The following is a 21,245-nucleotide window of genomic DNA, read 5'->3' on the forward strand; positions in this document are numbered from 1 at the left end:
AAGTAAAAATATAGGACCCCTAATTTGGAAATCACATAAATCCTCAAATTAAAAGTACATACAATGGTCACATTTGTCACTACCTTCAACAAAAGTTCTTTGATAAAAGTGCTTATTAATGTAGCAATTTTATCTCCATCAAGAAGGTGAAAGCAATTAGTACTGTCATTATAGTAGTATACTATACGATCAGCATCCCCATCAAAGGAACAGCTCCGCTCAGCAGGCTTCATATCTAGACCTAGAGACACAAGACAAAATGTATAATCCACACCATAGATCAGAGGCAACACAAGACATCTTTATGAAAGTTTTCATTTTCGTACATGTTAGTATCAATATGCTAGAAAAGGAGTAACAAACTATAATATGCCATACAGGATATGGAAAAATGCATTGCACTCATGTATAACAATCAGATTACAAGTAGTATATCCATCCACAAGGTAAGGTGACAGAAAACATGTATTCAAGTCTCACCTAAAATCAGCTATAAAAAGTTAAATCTTCATTTTACTAATTCAGTGAAGAGAAAATAGGATATTTATATGTACATAAAAAACATTTCTCCTAGTCCACCGAGGGACATTGGGGTATAGTGTAGTGAGAAAGGCATGTGACACTTTAGGAAAGTTGTTAGTTAACCCTAGCTCCTCCTCCTCTATACCCTCCATCCTGTTTAGGTTTCAGTTTATAGTTAACCAAGCCCCACAGAAAAGGAGACAATAAAGAGAAAAAAACAACGAGTAAAAACAACATTTCCTTGATCAAACAAAGAGAGAAACCAGAGGGTTAAAAGTAGGCACCTGCTGTTCCACAATGAACTAGGAGAAACTGACGTTACAGAAGTATAAAAATCCTATTTTCTCCGAGATCCGATTGGGGGACACTGGGAACATTAGGGACATGCCAAAACCTACATCACGGGTGGGAACGCTCAGAAGAAACGTCACAAAGCACCGTTCTCATAAGCAACCTGGACAATCGAAAAGTAGTTGTAAGTTACCCCTTCTTTTCACACCAGGAAATATATTTCCTCCAGACAGACTTAAGGATGCCCTCAACCTTACAGTCTGTACCATCCTTAAGAGTGACTGCTTTGGGAAGGGGAATGGTAGTGACCTTAGCCAACCTTGCAACTGGAGTGCCCACCCATGGAGGCGCCTTCCATTTTGAGAGAACCTCAGGGGGTAAAATAATAACAAGACTGCAGCCAACAGGACACCTGGAACTTACGATCCAGTGAAGACCAAGACTCACCCAACAAATCCTCCAACTGGGAAAAAGATAGAAAAAAGTCAGAGTCAGCAACCACTCCACCCTCCCCCACGGAAGAACAGTCAGAATCTGATTAATTTCCCTGCAGGGGTGCCGCCACCCACCTGCGCTTACGAGACGAAGAGGGCGCAGCGGACTGCAACATCCTCTACAATGAGGAAACAGAAATCAAAACCTGTACCGAAGTCGCAAGACCACGTACCCAGGTCTTCAGAATTCGCAACCACAGGCCCAGCCAGACCCTGGCTTAGCGAACCAGAATCCACCCCACTCACTAGAGATACAGGGGAATTTGGAGAAAGACCGCCCACTGTCTGATACGCACCAATTGAGCAAGTTCAGCTACAGCATTGGCCAGTGACCGAGCCCAGGACGATTCCACAGAGTTTTCGGAACCAGAAACCCCGGACACACACAGCATGCAATTCCTAGACTGGCAGGCTGTGCAAAAATCGTTTGCACCTGACCTGAAGGCAACTTAGCGTTACATACGGCACAGGTAAACTTCATCATAGAAGTCACCCCAAACTTAGCCCTCAAGAATCGCCCCCCATCTACCATGTTACATACAGATGGGGGAAAAAACAAAAACACACACACTGAAAAAAAACAAAAAAACAAGCAGCACACAATAAAAGCACAGAAAGTGAGCCTGCTATACAGCCAAACAGTCTAAGGGACAAACCACTTAGAAAAAAAAAGAAAGAAAAAAAACAAAAACACCCCAAAACCAGTTACCTGAAGAGAAGGGGTGAGCTGGAGTTTTAAGATTGCTGCCTATTCTGAAGGCACCTACACAACACCTCCGGTGCCACACCCCAAGCAGTGAACAGCAGGCTGTGTTGTGCGCTGCATAATCAACTTAATTTACTTAATACAGTTAACCCTTCTTCTGCTGAATCCCTGGCTTATCTGCACCAACTGATCTACTGTGTACCGACCCGGCTTGTCAATTAACCCTTCTCCTGCTGAATCCCTGGCTTATCTGCATCAACTGATCTACTGTGTACCGACCCGGCTTGTCAATTAACCCTTCTCCTGCTGAATCCCTGGCTTATCTGCACCAACTGATCTACTGTGTACCGACCCGGCTTGTCAATTAACCCTTCTCCTGCTGAATCCCTGGCTTATCTGCAGCAACTGATCAACTGTGTACCGACCCGGCTTGTCAGTTAACCCTTCTCCTGCTGAATCCCTGGATTAACTGCATCAACTGCATATAAAACATTATTTTATATGCCATTATTTTGTTTTTCCTGATTGTACATTTACAAGTTTCTACTTTTTACCTGTTATTATTCTACTATTTATATGCCTTTATCTTGTTTTTCCTGATTTTATATTTACCAGCAACTAGTTTTACCTGTTATTATTCTTGCCTATTTCCATTGTCCTTATTACCTCTCCTTCTATTATTCTTTGCCTTCCACGCCCTAATTGGTTATTGTCCTCCATCTTGCTATTGTCTCCCTGCTTATTCTTACCTGTTATCCGCTGTCCTTATTATCTTACTGTTCTGCTATCATTCTTACCTGTCTTCATTGTCCTTATTATCTCACTGTACTGTTGTTCCATGCCCTCCACGCCCTAATTCGTTATTATCTTCCACCTTTTCATTGTCTTCCTGCCTTTGTTCTTACCTGTTTTTCACTGTCCCCACTATCTCACTGTTCTGTTACTCTCTCTCCCTACTATGCCTCCCCGCTCTTACTCCATACCCATACTCTCCCCCCGCCCTACCTCTCCCGTTCCTCCCCGCCATCCCCCGCGCGCTGCTCATCTTGCTAACCTCATCCCCATTTCCCCCCTCTCCTCTCCCCCTTTCTTCTGTGCCCTCTGGAATGCCAGATCCGTCCGCAACAAGCTGACTGCTATCCACGACCTCTTTCTATCCAACTCCTTTAACCTTCTTGCCGTTACTGAAACCTGGCTCTCCGATTCTGATACTACTTCCCCCGCTGCCCTCTCCTATGGTGGCCTCTCCTTCACCCACTCCGCCAGGCCTGGTGCCCGCCCTGGCGGTGGAGTTGGCCTCCTCCTCTCCTCCACCTGTACTTTTCATGTCATTCCCCCTGAACCCTCCCTCTCCTTCTCCTCTTTTGAAGCTCACTCCATCCGCCTCTTCTACCCCATCCATCTCCGCGTCACTGTCATCTACCGCCCCCCTGGCCCCACCTCCCTCTTCCTTGACAACTTTGCTAGCTGGCTTCCTCACTACCTCTCCTCCGATCTCCCCTCGATCATTCTCGGTGACTTTAATATCCCCAGCGACAACCCCACCTACCCTGCTTCCAGCAAACTGCTCACCCTCTCTTCCTCCCTTGGTCTCACCCAATGGACCTCCTCCTCTACCCACTGCCTTGGTCACTCCCTTGATCTTGTCTTCTCCTACCTATGTAATCTCTCCGACTTCTACATCTCTCCCTTTCCTCTATCCGACCACCATCTCCTCTCCTTCTCTCTCTCCTCTTCTCCTGCTCCCCTCCCCCTGCCCAAACCTACTCTGTCCATACGCAACCTCGATGCTCTTGACCCTGCCTCTCTGTCCTCCTCTCTCGATACCCTCCTTTCTCCCCTTTCCTCCCAGGCCTGCCCCAACCAGGCGGTCTCCCTCTACAATCACACCCTCACCTCCGCTCTGGACGCAGTTGCCCCTGCCCACTCCGTCCACCCCCGCTGCTCCAAACCCCAACCCTGGCACTCCAAATTTACCCGCTTCCTCCAAAAATGCTCCCGTTCTGCCGAACGTCACTGGAGAAAATCCCGCTCCCTGGCTGACTTCCTCCACTTTAAATTCATCCTTTCATCCTACAGCTCTGCCCTCTCACTTGCTAAACAATCTTTCTTTAAATCCCTCATCTCTTCCCAGTCCTCTAACCCCCGCCGCCTCTTTGCCACCTTTAGCACTCTCCTGGCCCCCTCCCCTCCCCCCACCCCCTCCTCCCTGACTGCCTCTGATTTCGCCTCCTTCTTCTCCTCTAAAATCGAGGCCATCCGACTTGAAATCTCCTCCTCCACTCTCTCTTCCACCCCTCCCACTCTTCTGTCCTCCCCCCCCAACCACCTTCCCCTCCACTCCTTCCGTCCCACCACCGGCGAGGAAGTCCACTCTCTCATTTTATCATCCCCCCCCACTACCTGCCCCCTGGATCCCATCCCCTCCCACCTTCTTCGCTCCCTTTCCCCCACCACCTGCTCCCACCTCGCTCACCTCTTTAATCTCTCCCTCTCCACTGGCATCTTCCCCTCCTCCTTCAAACATGCTCTCGTATCCCCCATTCTTAAGAAACCTAATCTCGACTCCACTTCTCTCTCGAACTATCGTCCCATATCTCTTCTCCCATTTGCCTCCAAAATTCTTGAGAGGCTCGTCTGCAGCCGTCTCACCTCCTACCTTTCTGAATACTCCCTCCTTGATCCTCTCCAGTCTGGTTTCCGCCCCCTCCACTCCACTGAAACTGCCCTGGCTAAAGTCACCAATGACCTCCTCTCTGCAAAAGCCAGGGGCCACTTCTCCCTTCTCATCCTCCTTGACCTCTCTGCAGCCTTTGACACCGTTGACCACCCCCTCCTCCTTCACACCCTCCAGTCTTTCGGCCTCTCCGGCCCAGTCCTGTCCTGGTTCACCTCTTACCTTACTCACCATTCCTTCTCTGTCACCACCTCTGGGTCTCTCTCCCCCCCATCCACCCTTCCAGTCGGGGTCCCTCAGGGCTCTGTTCTGGGACCCTTACTCTTCTCTCTATACACCTCCTCCCTGGGTGAACTCATCAGCTCCTTCGGCTTCAGCTACCACCTTTACGCTGACGACACTCAACTATACCTCTCCTCTCCTGATCTCTCTCCCTCCCTCCTCTCTAGGGTGTCCGCCTGCCTCTCTGCCATCTCCTCCTGGATGTCCTCTCGATTCCTCAAACTTAACCTTGCCAAAACTGAGCTCATAGTTTTTCCTCCCTCTCATACCCCATCCCCTTCTGACCTCTCCATCACTGTCGACAACACCTCTATCTCCCCTGTCCCCCAACTTCGCTGCCTTGGTGTCATCCTCGACTCCTCTCTCTCCTTTGGCCCCCACATCCTCTCTCTTGCTAAATCCTGCCGCTTCCAGCTGCGCAACATCGCTCGCATCCGGCCCTTCCTCTCCCAAGATGCCACCAAATGCCTTATCCACTCTCTGATCATCTCCCGCCTGGACTACTGCAACCTCCTCCTCACTGGCCTCCCCCACTCTCATCTCGATCCCCTTCGATCCGTCCTTAACGCTGCAGCTAGCCTTATTTTCCTCTCTCGCCGCTCCTCTTTTGTCTCCCCCCTCTACCTAGCCCTTCACTGGCTCCCATTCCCCTTCAGAATCCTCTTTAAGCTCCTCACACTCACCTACAAGGCCCTCGCCAACTCCACTGCACCCTACATCTCCACCCTCCTCTCTATCCATGCTCCATCCCGCCCTCTCCGTTCTGCCTCTGACCGTCGCCTCTCTTCCCCCCTTATAACCTCCTCCCACGCGCGTATCCAAGACTTCGCCCGCGCTGCCCCCCTCCACTGGAACAAGCTCCCTCCCTCCATCAGAACTTCCCCTAATCTATCCAGCTTCAAACGGGCCCTAAAAACCCACCTTTTTCTTAAAGCCTTTCTGTCTCCCACTTAACTTCCTACCTTATCTTCTGCCTCTGTCCCCCTACTCTCCCTCTCTCCCCTGCGTCTCTCTGTCTGTCCACCCCTCCCCTTAGATTGTACGCTCCTCTGAGCAGGGCCATCTCTCCTCCTGTTTCCACCACTTCTAACTCTGCTCTCCAGCTACTTAGCCCTCCTCCTCAAAGGTCCTCCACCCCACATCCACTTTCGCTCCCTCCTCCCCCCTGGGGGTCTCCCTGTCTTCCACGCCCCCCTTCTTGGGCCCCGTCATTTTCGGATCCTCCCTCCCCCTTCCCCGCCCTCTCTAGCTGTGCATTGAGCGTACTGAGTTGCTGTGTTTACTGTACTGTGCTGTCTCCCATTGTATTGTGATTTTGTTTGTCTCTGTACGGCGCTGCGGATGCCTTGTAGCGCCTTATAAATAAATATTAATAATAATATTAATAATAATAATACTGCAAACTTAGTGAGCACTGGTGCGGACATCTCCCGCAGCATGGGCGCCTCACACGCACAAAAAGTCTGGTGCAAGCTGAACTTTGAATAAAAACTAAAAAAAACGTCCTACATGCTGGGGAATTTAAACTAAACTGAAGCCTAAACAGGAAAAGGATTATAGAGGGGAGGAATCAGGGCTAATTAACAACTTGCTTAAAGTGCCACATGCCTATCTCACTACACAATGTCCCCTAACTGGATGTGGGAGAAAAGTTTTGTATAAACGTTTTAATCTGTCTCTAAAATTAGAGGCTAGGGCCATGTTTAAAGAACAATTTCATTTTATTTGTTTTTCTCCTCTCTTTAAGCAACAATACCGTAAGTGGCAATGGGAAGAGGAGAAGACAGAATAAAAAAAAGGTAAATACAACATGATAAAATGACACCTTGAGTTGTGAGTCCATTATGGAATAAGAGTGTGGTAATTCTTGGAGATATATCCAATTTAAGGGAGCACACGAATTAAAATATAGAAAGAAATAGTACAGATAAGAGAAAGGGGTTCAGATTTGTAAGGTCTAATAGAGCCAAGCTTTAAGAAGTTGGGAAGATGTTTAATGAGGATGAACATGCATGTATATGCAGGAAACAGCCATGCGCTTAAAAGTGTAAGATTGTTGCTTGACACGCTCTCATTAATGGTCATTTAAACCATTCTTACCCTATACAGAGGTGCTATAAGTTTGTGAACCCTTTAGATTTGTCCGAATTTCTGCATAAATACAACCTTAAGGGGGGTATTCAATTGTTAGCATTAACGAAAAAAAACGAGCGCTCAAAAAATCTTAGCGTTAATACGGTAATTACTCGCAGAATTTCAGCTCGCAGCTCCCTGAGCAGCGAGCTGAAATTCTGCGAGTAAACTACCCGTATTAACGCTTTTCGCGCGCAATATTACCGTATAAACGGTAATATTTTTTGAGCACACGTTTTTTTTCGTTAACGTTAACAATTGAATACCACCCTAAATGTGTTTAGTTAACCATCCTAGTCAAATAAATAGGTAGAGAGAATACAATAAATCAAACAACATTCAAAACGATATAGTGTTTCATTCATTCATCAAACAATACATTTTTTTGTTGGAAAAAAATGTTAACCTCTAGGATTGTCAATTCAGTTAAGGGGATAATTAGAATAAGGAATGACACTCGGGTATGAGTTTGGGTGGCCCTGTTCTTTTTTTGGTAAACAAAAAAAAACAAACAAAAGTTCACTACCAAGACTGGACTGGTCTTCATCGTACTGGTTTGAGAACACATGCAATACCTCAATCAAAAGGAGATTTCCAAGGACCTCAGAAAGAGAGTTTATAATGCTCATCAGGCTGGAAAAAAACATTTCTAAAGACTTCAGTCTTTAATCCTATATCAGGCAAATGGCGTACAAATTGAGAAAACTCACCACCACTGACCAAGAATAGCGTGCATAAGAGGATAGCAAAGGAGAAAGCATGTACTCTCCCAGAAGAACATTGCTGCACATTAAATAATTGCTAAAGACCACCTGGATGAGTCAAAAAAACTACTGGAAGAATGTTCTGTGGAGGAATAAGTCCAAAATAAAACTTTTTGGATTAAAGGAGAAACCTTACGCTTGGAGAAAACCAAACACTGCAATCCAACACAAACACCTCATCTCAACCATAAAACATGGTGGTAGCAGTATCATGAGGTGAAGTCTGTTTTGCTGCCACGGGACCAGAATGGATTGTCATCAATGATAGAACTATGAGTGTTGGATTGTACCAGCAAATTCTACAGGAGAATGTCAGTGTATACAAAGGTGAATTAAAGCACAATTGCAGGTGTCTTACAGAAAGACAACGACCGCAAGCACACAAAGCAGTCTACAAAAATATGGTTACAGCAGAAGTAAGTTTGTGTTTTGGAATGGCCAAATCAAAGGCCAGACCTTAATCCAATCAAAATGTTGTGGCAGGATATGAAGCGGGGTGTTCAAGTAAGAAAGCACATCAACAGCCATTAGTTGAAGCAGTTCTGCAAGGAGGAATGGGACAAAATTCCTCTAAGCTGATGTGCAGGACTGATCAATCAGATGATTACGGCAATTGTTGAAGTCCAGGTGGTTAAACCAGTTACTGAAAGCATAAGTTGACATACTTTTTCCAACGAAGACATGTAATATTGGGTTATTTTGATTAATAAATTAATGGAAAAGTGTTTTCTGATTTATTGGGTTCTACTTATCCATTTATGGGCAGCACGGTGGCGTAGTAGTTAGCACTTCTGCATTACAGCACTGGGGTCATGAGTTCAATTACCCACCATGGCCTTATCTGTGTGGAGTTTGTATGTTCTCCCCGTGTTTGCGTGGGTTTCCTCCGGGTGCTCTGCTTTCCTCCCACTCCAAAAAACATACTGGTAGGTTTATTGGCTACTAAAAAATTGAAGCGTGTGTGTGTGTGTGTGTGTGTGTGTGTGTGTGTGTGTGTGTGTTTAGACAGCAAGCCCCAATGGGGCAGGGACGGATGCGAATGCGAAATTAGTGGCGCTATATAAATGATGATGATGATATTTTAGGACTTGAACACATTTAAGGTTACATTTATGCAGAAATTCAGAAAATTCTAAAGAGTTCACAAACTTTCCAGCACCACTGTACAAATGAAAGTAAACATGTATATATTTTGGACCAGATCAGTATTAAGCAACTTTAAACAAAAATAGAATGCGTTTACGCACAGTAAATTACATTAATAACTGGGTTTTGAATCTGGCTTGCAGTATGAGAAGCAGGTCCTTACCCTCAGGAGGTTTCTGTTGGACTTTCACATAGTCTGCTCCACACATACAGTTCAGTTTCCCTTTAGAGCCATCATTGAAGAGCTTTACAGAGAGCATGGGTTGAATGTACTGCTCCATTTCCTTTAACTTCAATGCCCCAATGCCATTAGCTCCATCTACGTTCAAACACTTGTGTTCAGCTCCACAACCATGACACTAAGGACAGAAGTTATAGTGTCATTACCTAACAGTTTCCCTTGTGGATTGTTTAAGATCTTTTTTTTTTTTTTTTCCCTGGAAGCAGAAGGTAGGCAAGATTTAAACCCACCGCTTTCTTTTAGATGCTAAACGCAATGCACTGTAAAACTGGTATAAGAAAATATCTGTATTAATTATGATAATATAAGTATACATAAGTAAATATGGAGTCAGAATAAAAAAAAAAAAAAAAAAAAAAATGATTATACAGTGTCCACCTTGAAAAACAAGGACAACTGAACAATCCCTTAAATGCCCGATACAGATGCTGCTCTCAATAGTTATGTCCTTTGTTGGTCTTCAGATGTAATATAGGAATTCCACAAATCACTAATTTTGCCATAAGCCGTTGTTGCAAGGATTTTAGACTAGAGCTAGTCAGAAGACAGCTTGGACTTCTGTTTGGAAAAAAACCCCTATGCCTTTATATATTTTCATCTTTCTCCTTAACTGGCTTGTAATATTATATACTATTAGTTAACGAGCACCTTGCTTTTTGTACAGAGCCATTTTGTTTGCTTTTGTTGTGCCGTCTTTTGTATCGTATCATCTGATCCGCACTCTACTCTCGCCCTTCTGCTTCCTCTTTTGAAAATTCATATTGATCATTCTCTTGGAAAATAGTTGATTAAAAAAAAATAAAAAAAAATTCCAGTGTTAAGGATGTGGCGAATGTTTACCACCCATTTTGACATTGACCAGAGTTTCCATTTTTCAGAGCACACGCCAAGTCATGCCGACATTGCCCTGGTAACATGTTTGTAACGTAGAGTCTTCATTTTTTATCATTTGAAAATAATTACCTGTTTGACTAATTCTTTAAACGCTTTTGACAGTTTTTGGTAATATCCTTCAACTGACGGTTCCCCATATCGTCCATCTGTATTGCGGCAACAGATAATATAGTGCAGCTGCGGTGTAGTCACTAGACCATAATCTTGAAAGAAAAGAATGGAGGACTATTAATATTCTAAATTTACAATTGCAAATGCAGCCATGTAAAGACAGCTACAATTAGGATATATGACATTACTGTACTTCAAAGATACATACAGATTGAACGCTGCCATCTTATTGTATATGTAATCCATTGCCAGCTACTGTGGTTCTACTTCTTACATACCATGGTATTTTGATTCCAGGGAAGTCACTCCATCTATTACAGCACAGGAGAGGTCTTCACTGCTTGGCCTGTGGATATAAATATGAAAATTACAAACTGAGTGAACAGATTTCTAAAAAGTTTAAAAAACAAATGCATAGTATTAAGAAATACATATGCAATTGAAGTGTAAATGTTTAATATGGCCATTGTACACAATGGAATTTTAGTTTCAACACAAATAATTATGCAATATCTTCTGTGTACTATGTACGATAATAAAGGCAAGTGTCTACATTGGTCAGCGTCCTCCGTTGACCACGTTTCTCATGTTACAGCACTAGATTCTTGATGTGCTGAGCTCAATTGAATTAACAGAGAATATGATTTTGAACTTTATATTTCCTTATATTTACAACTTTACTTGACCAGAAAAATTTATCTTTCCCCATACCCCTGAAGAATCACAATTCGAGGAAGTTGATTCCGTCCCAATTACCCAAAAATATTTTATCTCTTGGACAAGGGCAAAAAGTAATTAAGATCTTCAATGCACTCTGAGGTACAGAAGGCTATACTTATTACCCTTGTAAATCAGACTAAAGGAGACAGAAGTTAATGATATAGTGGCCTACCAACAAACGAGCCCCAGAAATACCCAAAAAGCATCTATTGTTTGCCTGTCTCCATAGGGCAATTAGGCCTAAATCACAAGACAATTGAGAGATGTCATACTACATTTCCACCATTTCACCACTAACGAGACCTTGTGAACATTCACAAACTTGTCAGGACATTTCATCAACCACTCTGGCCAAAGAGAGACCTTTAGGCCTATAACTACCTCCCGAGATATAACACCTCATCAGAATCCCAGAATCCACTACAAAAAGTAGGCTTCACCTCAATAACTCCACCGCCGGATCCACAAGCCTCCAACAATACACAAAGCATTCCCACTCAAAAACCTCAGAAACATCTGAGGAGAGAAAAGTCCATGGTCCCAACATCTTTCAAATCTATAGTCCTTAACCACCAATCATACCTCTCAAATTCAATTAATTGCATTTATGCTCATAATACTTACTACACCAATGTGCAATTCAAAATTGATGCGCTATACACATACCGTATGCAAAGAAAATAAAGCACTCAGAGCAGCTTGTGGCACAATAAATAAGATTTAGTGCATTAGACTTCTAATCCATAACCATTATGTATGATACAACGTGATTAAAATGTAAGTTTTTCATAACACAACTCCAGGTTGTGGATAGTTGGAGATTGAGAAACCCTATAACTTCTGACCATACATGTTTATCGGCAGCTCATAACACATTTTCCCGTATTGACTAATTTTTGATCTTCAAAACTCTGCTAAGACATTGTCAACCAAAATAGAGCCTATCGGGTTATCAGATCATCCGCCCATTTGGTGGATACAGACATTGGAAATTGCTGGCATACCAAGCCAACACTGTCAAATTCCGACATATGTTAGAATCAGCTGGGGCCACTTATCTCCACAGTAACCAAGACCATCAGATGAGCCCGGCCTTATTTTGGCAAACTGTCATGGCGATGCAGGGAGGGGAAATTAAAATTAAAATTTCTACACTAAACAATACAAAAGGGACCAATCCGAGGCATATCTGGCGGCACAAAAGGGATTAACTGATGCGCTCCATAACGTGAAAGCGGATTCGTCTTCTGGACATTAGAGCATCTGTTGCCAAAGGGAAAATTATATCCAATTGGGGACCAACTAGGTCAATAGAGGCAAATTTAAATTTTATAAACATGGGAATAAATCAGGGAGACTCCTTTCAATCTTACTTAGGAGGGGATAGACCCAATGCAAATTTACGTTTACGTTACAAACATGGTGAATTTAAACATGAGAGAGTTGACATTATAAACATCCTAAAGGATTTCTACCAACAACTGTACAGTCAACAGCCTATTAATGGAAATGCCAAGACTGCTTTTTTTGGGATAAGATAGAATTAGCCCAGGTCAAAGACCCACTTTGGGTGCTCCAATTACGGTGGAGAAAGTATTTAATATGATAAAACATCTGAAGTCCTTTAAGCCGCCACTTATGGGTGGGGATTTTATCAAATATTACAGGTCCAAGTGGCAAACACCCTGACCGGTTTCTTTATTTCAATTATGCAAGATTACCCACTGCCCTTGCACTTTAGTGCAATCATCAAAGTCCTCCACAAACCTGGCAGAGATCCTACGGATGCAGACTCTTACCGCCCAATCTCCTTATTAGATATAGATTACAAAATGTAATCATGACTCGTGATACAAAGAGACACAGGAAACAGACAAGTCCAGACAATAAACAGATAATTCCAGAATCCAGAGGGAAACACCACCCCACACCACACCAGTGTTTCAAATTCAGAGTGAAAGGACAGTTGAAAGAAGGAACTTATCACTGTAAAAGCAACCTCGTTTAATGACCTCTTGTTTGAACACAATGTTGTTTCAATAGTGGTACCAATAGACTGGTGCAAAATGCACATTGGTTCAGAAACTGTAGCTGGTAATGAAAATATAATGGTAGCAGTAGAGAAATTGCTAACAGCTGCATCACAAGCTTTAGTATAAAGAATATTTTCCACATTTGGGTTGGTGCAGTCAAAACGGAGAAAGCACTTGAGTACTGACAAAGCTGCAAAACTTGTGGGTTTTTTTAAGCCGTTCAATAAACATAATGTGTATCAGGCAAGGCAATTGCCAACTACTGTAACTTTTAACATCATTGCCGTTTCTTTCCTTTTGCAGTTTGTGTTGTGATTTGTGTGTAGTTTGCTGTGCATGCCATGATTGATGACACTGTCAAGTCATTTACATTGAATATATTAAAGATACAGTATTTTAAAAGAACTTTGTATTATTGTTTTTACTTGGTTTATTTGTTTACTTGATCATTTAAAAAAAATAATGATTTTTTTTTTTTCCCCCACACACTGCTAAATACATTACTTTTTGGGAAACCTGGCTTTTACATTCAGTGGGGACAACATCACTTTCCTCGAGTGGAAGAAAAAAAGGTGATGGCTGCTAAAAACAATTATTTTTGATCCGGGAAGATCAAATTAAAGTTAGTTATTTTTCATCAGCAAGAAGAAAAATTTACCTAACAATCAATTTTACATGTATCTCCAAGCCTGACATTACGCAATGTCCATTACCCACAATAAGATTGTTTACTGGACACCCGATACGCTGGAATCACATTTCCTCACTAGAAATAAATATAGGCTCAGATACCTGTATGATGATTTAATATCATCTGACAACCCATACCTGGTCAAAGATGCTATATACATGGCAAAGGCACATACCTACCCTACAAGACACAGGTCTTCTTTTGAACCATTTCAAGTGAATAATGAAAACTCTTATATAGGCTAATTTAAAGGAAATACATCTGAAAATGCTCAACAGGGCATATGTATCACAAAGCCAGCTCAAACATATTGTACTCACTGAGACAGGACAATGCCTAAAATAAACGAGGTGATGCTGCCTTCTACCACAACTTTTGGTCCTGTAGGAAAAGTGCTATGTTCTGGGGGAAGGTGATGGTATTTCCGAATACTAGTTTCAGTTTCCTTACAAAAAGGTCACAGAGGCCTCCAGTTTGCAAATTTTCAGGCTTGGTTGCCTCACCTTGCCACAGTTAATATCACACCAATATTAATAGTCATAGTGACTGTTGCCAAACAAAATAATTTGAAGATACTGGATATGTCTTTTTTCACTCTCTGAAACCGGACCTGTTAGAGGTACTTTATTTTGACAGGAGGGCTACTCTCCCAGACAGAGAGGGGAGTGGAGAAATTTTTATATGAAATGGGACCTGTACATCGAGTCTCTACCAACGGAAATTCAGGAAACCATCATGAAAGTATTTGAATCCCCACCATTATCTCTACTTGAACAATTATAATGAGAATTATGCATACTGATAAGATCAGGCCACTATGACCTGTCATGACTGCCCATATATCCCCATTCCTAGATTAGGATCTTGTAATCTAACTGTGCACCCCCTACAGCACACACCCCTCTGATGATATCTTATCTTTCCAATCCTGATGTCTCGCTATCTTAATGTGATATTATTTTCCTGTACAGCCCTACGGTTTAGTCTATTTATCGTTTTTTTTTAATACTTTCTGTTCTGGATATTAAATATAATATATTGTGAATGTAACAAAGAAAACCGTCTGTAAGTGCACTACATAAACTAAACTATCATCATCACCATTTATTTATATAGCGCCACTAATTTCGCAGTGCTGTACAGAGAACTCGCTCACATCAGTGCCTGCCCCATTGGGGCTTACAGTCTGAATTCCCTAACACACACACAGACAGACACACAGACTAGGGTCAATTTGATAGCAGCCAATTACCCTACTAGTATGTCTTTGGAGTGTAGGAGGAAACCGGAGCACCTGGAGGAAACCCACGCAAACACGGGGAGAACATACAAACTCCACACAGATAAGGTCATGGTCAGGAATTGAACTTATGACCCCAGTGCTGTGAGGCCAAAGTGCTAACCACTAAGCTACCTCTATCAGTTTTGTAGTAGCACCCCTATAGAACAAACACAGAATTAATGGAAGCCATATATTACACTAAAAGGAAACTACCTCCCTGCATAATATTCACATATCTGGTGCAATCATTTTTTCTGTCAGATGGTCGCTTTGAACACATCCATAGCAATCAATCACTACAGTGAGAAAGGCTGAAGTGGATAGGCCTTTAGCGGTCACAAGGGACATGTGACAGAGAAGGAGCAATCTGACATATTTTAACCTGACAACAAAAGAGTAATTGAGCATTTTATAATCATTGTGATTAAAAAAAAAAAAAAGAAAGAATAAGTGGTACTGCCGCTCTGGCGTGTGTGCATGGAGGTGCTCGTCAATAACCGGAGTGGGAGTGCAAGAGCTGTTGCTGAGAAGCTGATCACCATGTACAGCAGTTCCTTCTACCGCTTTCATACTGCCGCCCAGGATATATTCCGGGTATATGAACCTGGGATATTGCCAGGGGGACGGAGGCTCCCCCGGAGTCAAAATCCCAAATAGACTTCGTTCATACTAAATACGGGTCTGCCCGGGGTCTCCATGGCAACATCACAAGAGGAGCACCGATTGGCTCTTATTGTGATGTTTTTTTCGGTCTCTCTTTTTTTTTTTTACTTTAACATTGTGTCTGGCGAGACCCGGGTTGAAAAACCCGGGTTGCACCATTCATAGTGCAGGCTTCCCGGGGCAGACCCAGAAATTACCCCACCAAAAGACCCGGGTCTGATGACGAGGGAATTAGATCCAAGACCATTCATACTGCACCTCAACCCGGGTCGTCTGGGCATTCCACGGCAAAAACCCGGGTTTTTAGTGCAGTATGAATGGGGTATTATAAACCTTCAAAATAGCGCTGGCAAAAGTTATCCATAATTAACCAGTTTCCCCATAAAAGAACATTGATTATCCTTACGCTGGTTACACTGCTAGATTATAGACTGTTTTATGCAATTTGCTAGTGTGGCAGTTTAAATGCTAAAAACCATGATTTGAATGTGTGCAATAACAATACTCCAGTATAGCAGTGATCTAATCTAGCAGACGGGCAACAGTGAGATATATATAGATAGGAACCAAATTACCCACCTAACGTTTGGAGAAATGTGCCAAGTCCTGCACTAACTCATTTTAAAAATATAAAGGATGTCTTTCTTACAAGAAATGGCAGCTGTGGCAATTATTAGTAGAGTACATTATCTAGAGAATTAATCAGACTGCTATTTTTTGGGTCAGGAAAGATTTATTTTGCTATGAGATTGAAATGGAAACAGTTGCTTTTTCATAAGGGAGGGTTTCCATTCCTTTGAATCATCGTCATCATCATTTATTTATATAGCGCCAACATATTCCGTAGCACTTTACAATTGGGGTCAAACATAGTAAACTAATAAACAAACTGGGTAAAACAGACAAAGAGGTGAGAAGGCCCTGCTCGCAAGCTTACAATCTATTGGACAATGGGAGTTTGACACATGAGGTTAAGTCTACATTTGGAGTCGGCCCAGCCAGACTGCAAAGGTAAAAGTGACTCATAAACTAAATGATCCTGTCACATAACAATGTTAGTCAAGGGGTTGTTGTATAACAGGTGGTAATAGGGTAGTGTAGTGAGGTTAAGAGGGTGGTTGAGGAATATTATAAGCTTGTCTGAAGAGGTCGGTTTTCAGAGAACGCTTGAAAGCTTGTAGACTAGAGGAAAGTCTTACTGTGTGAGGGAGAGAATTCCATAGAGTGGGTGCAGCCCGGAAAAAGTCCTGTAACCGGGAATGGGAGGATGTAATGAGTGTGGATGAGAGACGCAGATCTTGTGCAGAACGGAGTTGCCGAGTTGGGAGATATTTTGTGACAAGAGAGGAGATGTATGTTGGTGCAGCTTTGTTGATGGCCTTGTAGGTTAGTAAGAGTATTTTATATTGGATTCGGTAGAAAACAGGCAGCCAGTGTAGAGACATACAGAGTGATTCAACAGAGGAATAACGATTTGCAAGGAAAATCAATCTTGCCACAGCGTGCAAAATAGATTGTAGGGGTTTGAGTCTGTTTTTGGGAAGGCCAGTAAGGAGGGAATTGCAATAGTCAATCCGGGAGATAAGTGCATGAATTAAGGTTTTTGCAGTGTCTTGTGTGAGATATGTGCGAATTCTGGAAATGTTTTTGAGATGTATGTAACATGATTTAGATATAGAGTCAATGTGGGGAACAAAGGATAGGTGTGAGTCAAGGATTACACCTAGGCAGCGAGCTTGTGGGGTGGGATTTATGGTCATGTTATCAACAGGGATAGAAATGTCAGGTATGTTCTTGTTGGTGGGTGGGAATATTATTAACTCTGTTTTAGAAAGATTACGTTTGAGTTGGCGAGAGGACATCCAAGATGAAATGGCAGAAAGACAGCCAGTTACACGGGACAACACAGATGTTGAAAGATCAGGAGAGGATAGATAAATTTGGGTATCATCCGCATAGAGATGATACTGAAATCCAAAGGAACTTATTAGATTTCTAAGAGAAGCAGTGTAGATAGAGAACAGCAGAGGACCTAGCACTGAGCCTTGCGGTACTCCAACTGATAGGGGAAGTGGAGCAGAGGTGGCTCCAGAGAAATTAACAGTGAAAGAGCAATTAGAAAGGTAGGATGAGAACCAGGATAGAACAGTGTCTTGAAGCCCTAGGTATTGCAGCGTTTGTATGAGAAGAGACAAATGCAGCAGAGAGATCCAGGAGAATTAGGAGAGAGTAATGGCGTTTAGTTTTAGCAGTGATCAAATCATTGACAACCTTAGTCAACGCAGTCTCTGTGGAGTGTTGAGAACGAAAGCCAGTCTGAAGAGGATCCAACAGGTTGTTTGCAGAAAGGAAGCGTGTGAGGCGAGTGTAGGCAAGTCTCTCTAGAAGCTTAGAGGGGCACGGCAGCTGAGAGATGGGACGGTAATTTGATAGAGAGTTTAGGTCGGAATCTTATTTTTTTAGAATAGGAGTAATCACTGCACAGGAGACAGGGATCTACCAATTTGCGAGGGAATAGGATCAAGAGGACAGGAGGTAGAGTAGGAGGATAAGAAAAGAGTAGAAATTTCCTCTTCATTTGTGGGGTCAAATGAAGAGAGTATGTCAGAGGTTGGTTTGAAGGAATTGAACCAATTGCTTGTCAAGGAAGAGGATACCAATTCTAGTCTGATCTTATCAATCTTGTGCTTGAAATTGGAAGCAAGATCCTGGGCACCGATAGTGGACGGAGGGTTTGGGGTGGGAGGATTGAGAAGAGCTTTAAATGTCTTAAAAAGGCATTTGGGGTTGGAAGCCTGAGCATAGATAAGAGATTGGAAGTATGTTTGTTTTGCAGTGTCCAGAGCATTTCGATAGGAGCGGTAGATAGAAGTATATGTGAAGAAGTCATTAGAGTTGCGAGTTTTACGCCAGTCGACGTGTAGTATGTAGTGTCGCTGGAGCCACTTGATCAATGGCTGTTGCTAAGGTTTGTGAAAATGAGGTACTGCCATCTCAGGGGAGGAGAATGTAGAGATAGGGGAGAGAAGGTGTTGGAGAGAGGTGGAACATTGTTGAATATTAATAGAATTAAGATTTCTGCGGGTATGAGGAGGCTTGGTAGAGTTAGACAGTAGAGAGGTTAGAGCACTGGGGGTGAGCATGTAGCTGATAAAGTGATGATCCTAGAGGGGGAAGGGTGTGTTAAAAAAGTTAGAAAGTGAGCATAGTCTAGAGAATACAAGTTCAAGGCAATGGCCATCCTGATGAGTAGATGATTCAATCCACTGCGAGAGGTCAAGTGAGGAGGTTAGAGAGAGTAGAAATAATTAAAAGGCTGAGCTTGATGTACCAGTGTCTTTTTTCAACCATATACATATGAAAACCGATAGCATAATATACTCAACGAAAGCAAGCAAGAACTTTTAAGGTCACATAATTGTGCTTACCGTGTATCTCTTCCAATAGCTATAAACGATTCCTCTTTCATATTAATAGATTCCTGCTTTATTATATTCATCAGGACTGTCTGTAATTCATGTTGCTCTGCATTAGCCAGATTAGTAGCATACAACTCCCATTCCTGTGCCAGCATCTCTCCCATGGGATCCACAAGCTTTACTCCATTGTCTTCCTAGATAGGAATGTTTGAAGGTCATGATCTGGTCAATAAAGTTATGAAACAAATTCTGACATCAATACCATTATTCCACTAACCTCAGGATTGTGAGAGGCAGTGACCATAACCCCAATAGCAGACTTGGTAATCTTTGACCTCAGGACTGCCAGCAAACCCATACGATACATAACATGGTCCAGATGTTCTGCTTTGGTCCGAAATCCCGCTGTCCCATACTGAAGTGTGAGCCCTACAGGCTTAGTATGACGGGCAGATGATGTCAAAATGGCTTCCAAATGCATCCTGCAACAGGAAGACATATCAACAAATCATCACCTGCAATCCCACATGTATGGAATTTGTGCTTCCTAAACACCATCATCATTTATCTTTGTTTCATGACTAAAATATGTACCCTATACCTATAGCAATAATATACATATACATCTATAGATGGAGAGTGAGATACCCCAATAAAAAGGTAACTCTAGATTACATCTGCCTGCCTTCCATAAAGAATAAAGATGCGGTGGTAGGGGTGGAGCTAATCAGGTGAGGGGGAGGAGCTAATCAGACCAGCCTGTCAGTAATCTAGTGGAGTTGGCCATCTGTGTCTGCTGTAGTAAGGCAGCTGCGGGGGGTTGCCAAACACCATTATATACTATGGACATCATTTTGATTTTGGGTGCAAATTTTCACCTGGACAAACCATTTTACAATGCAAGGGTGCAAATGCAAGATTTTCTGGTATGCAGGGAAAATACTGTATGCTTTTTGCATGTAGCACACAAATACAAATATTTTCACACCACGATTTAGGGTTGAGCTAGGAAACGACCCCTCACCCAACACTATTTCTGTATGCACATTTGTAGTTTTCCCCCTCTGTAGTACAACATGGTTTTGCCTAGATGCAAAATTGCATCTCCTGGATACATTTACTCTAAATGAGGCTTTATGTGAGTAATCGCAGCTCAGGATTTATTTGAATAAAAAATTGGAAGCAATGCATTAAATTGGTAAGGGTCAAGATCATTTTGCTATTTGTAACCAGCATGGGAAGAGATGTGGTATTTGCATACTATTCTCAATGAATACATTGGATGTCATTTACAAACTGCACTGTAAAATGCTTTAGTTTTGCACTGACACACCTGACTAATTCAGCAGACAATACAGTGCACACCTTTCACTCTCAGGAGATGCTTCCACAACCTTAAAGAGCACTAGGGGTGCGGAATGGCAGATAGATCTGAAGAGATGCACTGTGGCAACATGTAAACATCACAACAAGGTCTAACCTATTACCACTTTAGAGACGCCTCAACTCTCATTTATGGCTTAAAGCCATACTGCCACCTAGTAAAATGTGGTAGAGCAGCCCTTACCCTAAACCGAAGTCCTAGGAAAAACAGCTATTACTATAGAGAAACGGCAAATCAATTTGGCTTGTCAAAACTGGCAGCTTTGTGGTAATGATTTCTCAGCAGAAATCTAGATAACTGGTGGCTCCAAATTGAGTTCTTCGTAAATGACCTCCACCGATTGCTGATTAGGGGTACATGAGAATCAGCGATTAGCAAAAAAAAAAAAAAGAAAAAAAAAAAAAAGTTCACCGCATTTTGGAGATAAACTGACTAACAAGTCTTCTTTAAAAAACAAACAAAAAAAAAAACTTTATGGGAATGTATGAACATAGAATTCTTAGAGCTGTTTGTGAGCACGTTGGCCTACATTTGTATGGGATGTGGTATTTATGGAAATGTGCATGGGTTTGTGGGGCCATGCGGCATCTGTACTTGTGCAAAACATTGAAACTTGAAATTGCCTACAATTGCACCTACATTCAAAAATGAAGTTTAGTTTCGTTGGATAAGATTAAATTAGATAAAGGGGTAGGGAAGGCTCAGCTACAGCAGCAAACCCCGATTTCAGGCCTGCCACACTGCTATATTCTCCCGCAAAATGACTTGATATGGACGTACCCAAGATCTTGG

The 21,245-nt window shown here is 42.5% G+C and overlaps 1 protein-coding gene across 2 annotated transcripts in view; it reads right to left on the reverse strand.

The window, feature by feature from the left end:
• Nucleotides 1-21,245, reverse strand: part of PGM3 (phosphoglucomutase 3) — a 33,935-nt gene that overhangs the window by 11,551 nt on the left and 1,139 nt on the right. The window contains exons 2-8 of one of the 2 annotated variants that reach the window (XM_075202699.1): nt 20,637-20,796; nt 19,347-19,551; nt 19,079-19,263; nt 10,540-10,607; nt 10,220-10,353; nt 9,179-9,374; nt 84-241 (exon numbers count right to left, since the gene is read on the reverse strand). In XM_075202699.1, the coding sequence (XP_075058800.1) occupies nt 84-241; nt 9,179-9,374; nt 10,220-10,353; nt 10,540-10,607; nt 19,079-19,263; nt 19,347-19,550 (945 nt within the window). In that variant the 5' untranslated portion in view covers nt 19,551; nt 20,637-20,796. The remainder of the gene's footprint in view (nt 1-83; nt 242-9,178; nt 9,375-10,219; nt 10,354-10,539; nt 10,608-19,078; nt 19,264-19,346; nt 19,552-20,636; nt 20,797-21,245) is intronic. The other variant, XM_075202698.1, reaches the window with a different exon arrangement.

This window comes from Mixophyes fleayi, chromosome 3, assembly GCF_038048845.1.
Source record: "Mixophyes fleayi isolate aMixFle1 chromosome 3, aMixFle1.hap1, whole genome shotgun sequence".
NCBI lineage: Eukaryota > Metazoa > Chordata > Amphibia > Anura > Limnodynastidae > Mixophyes > Mixophyes fleayi.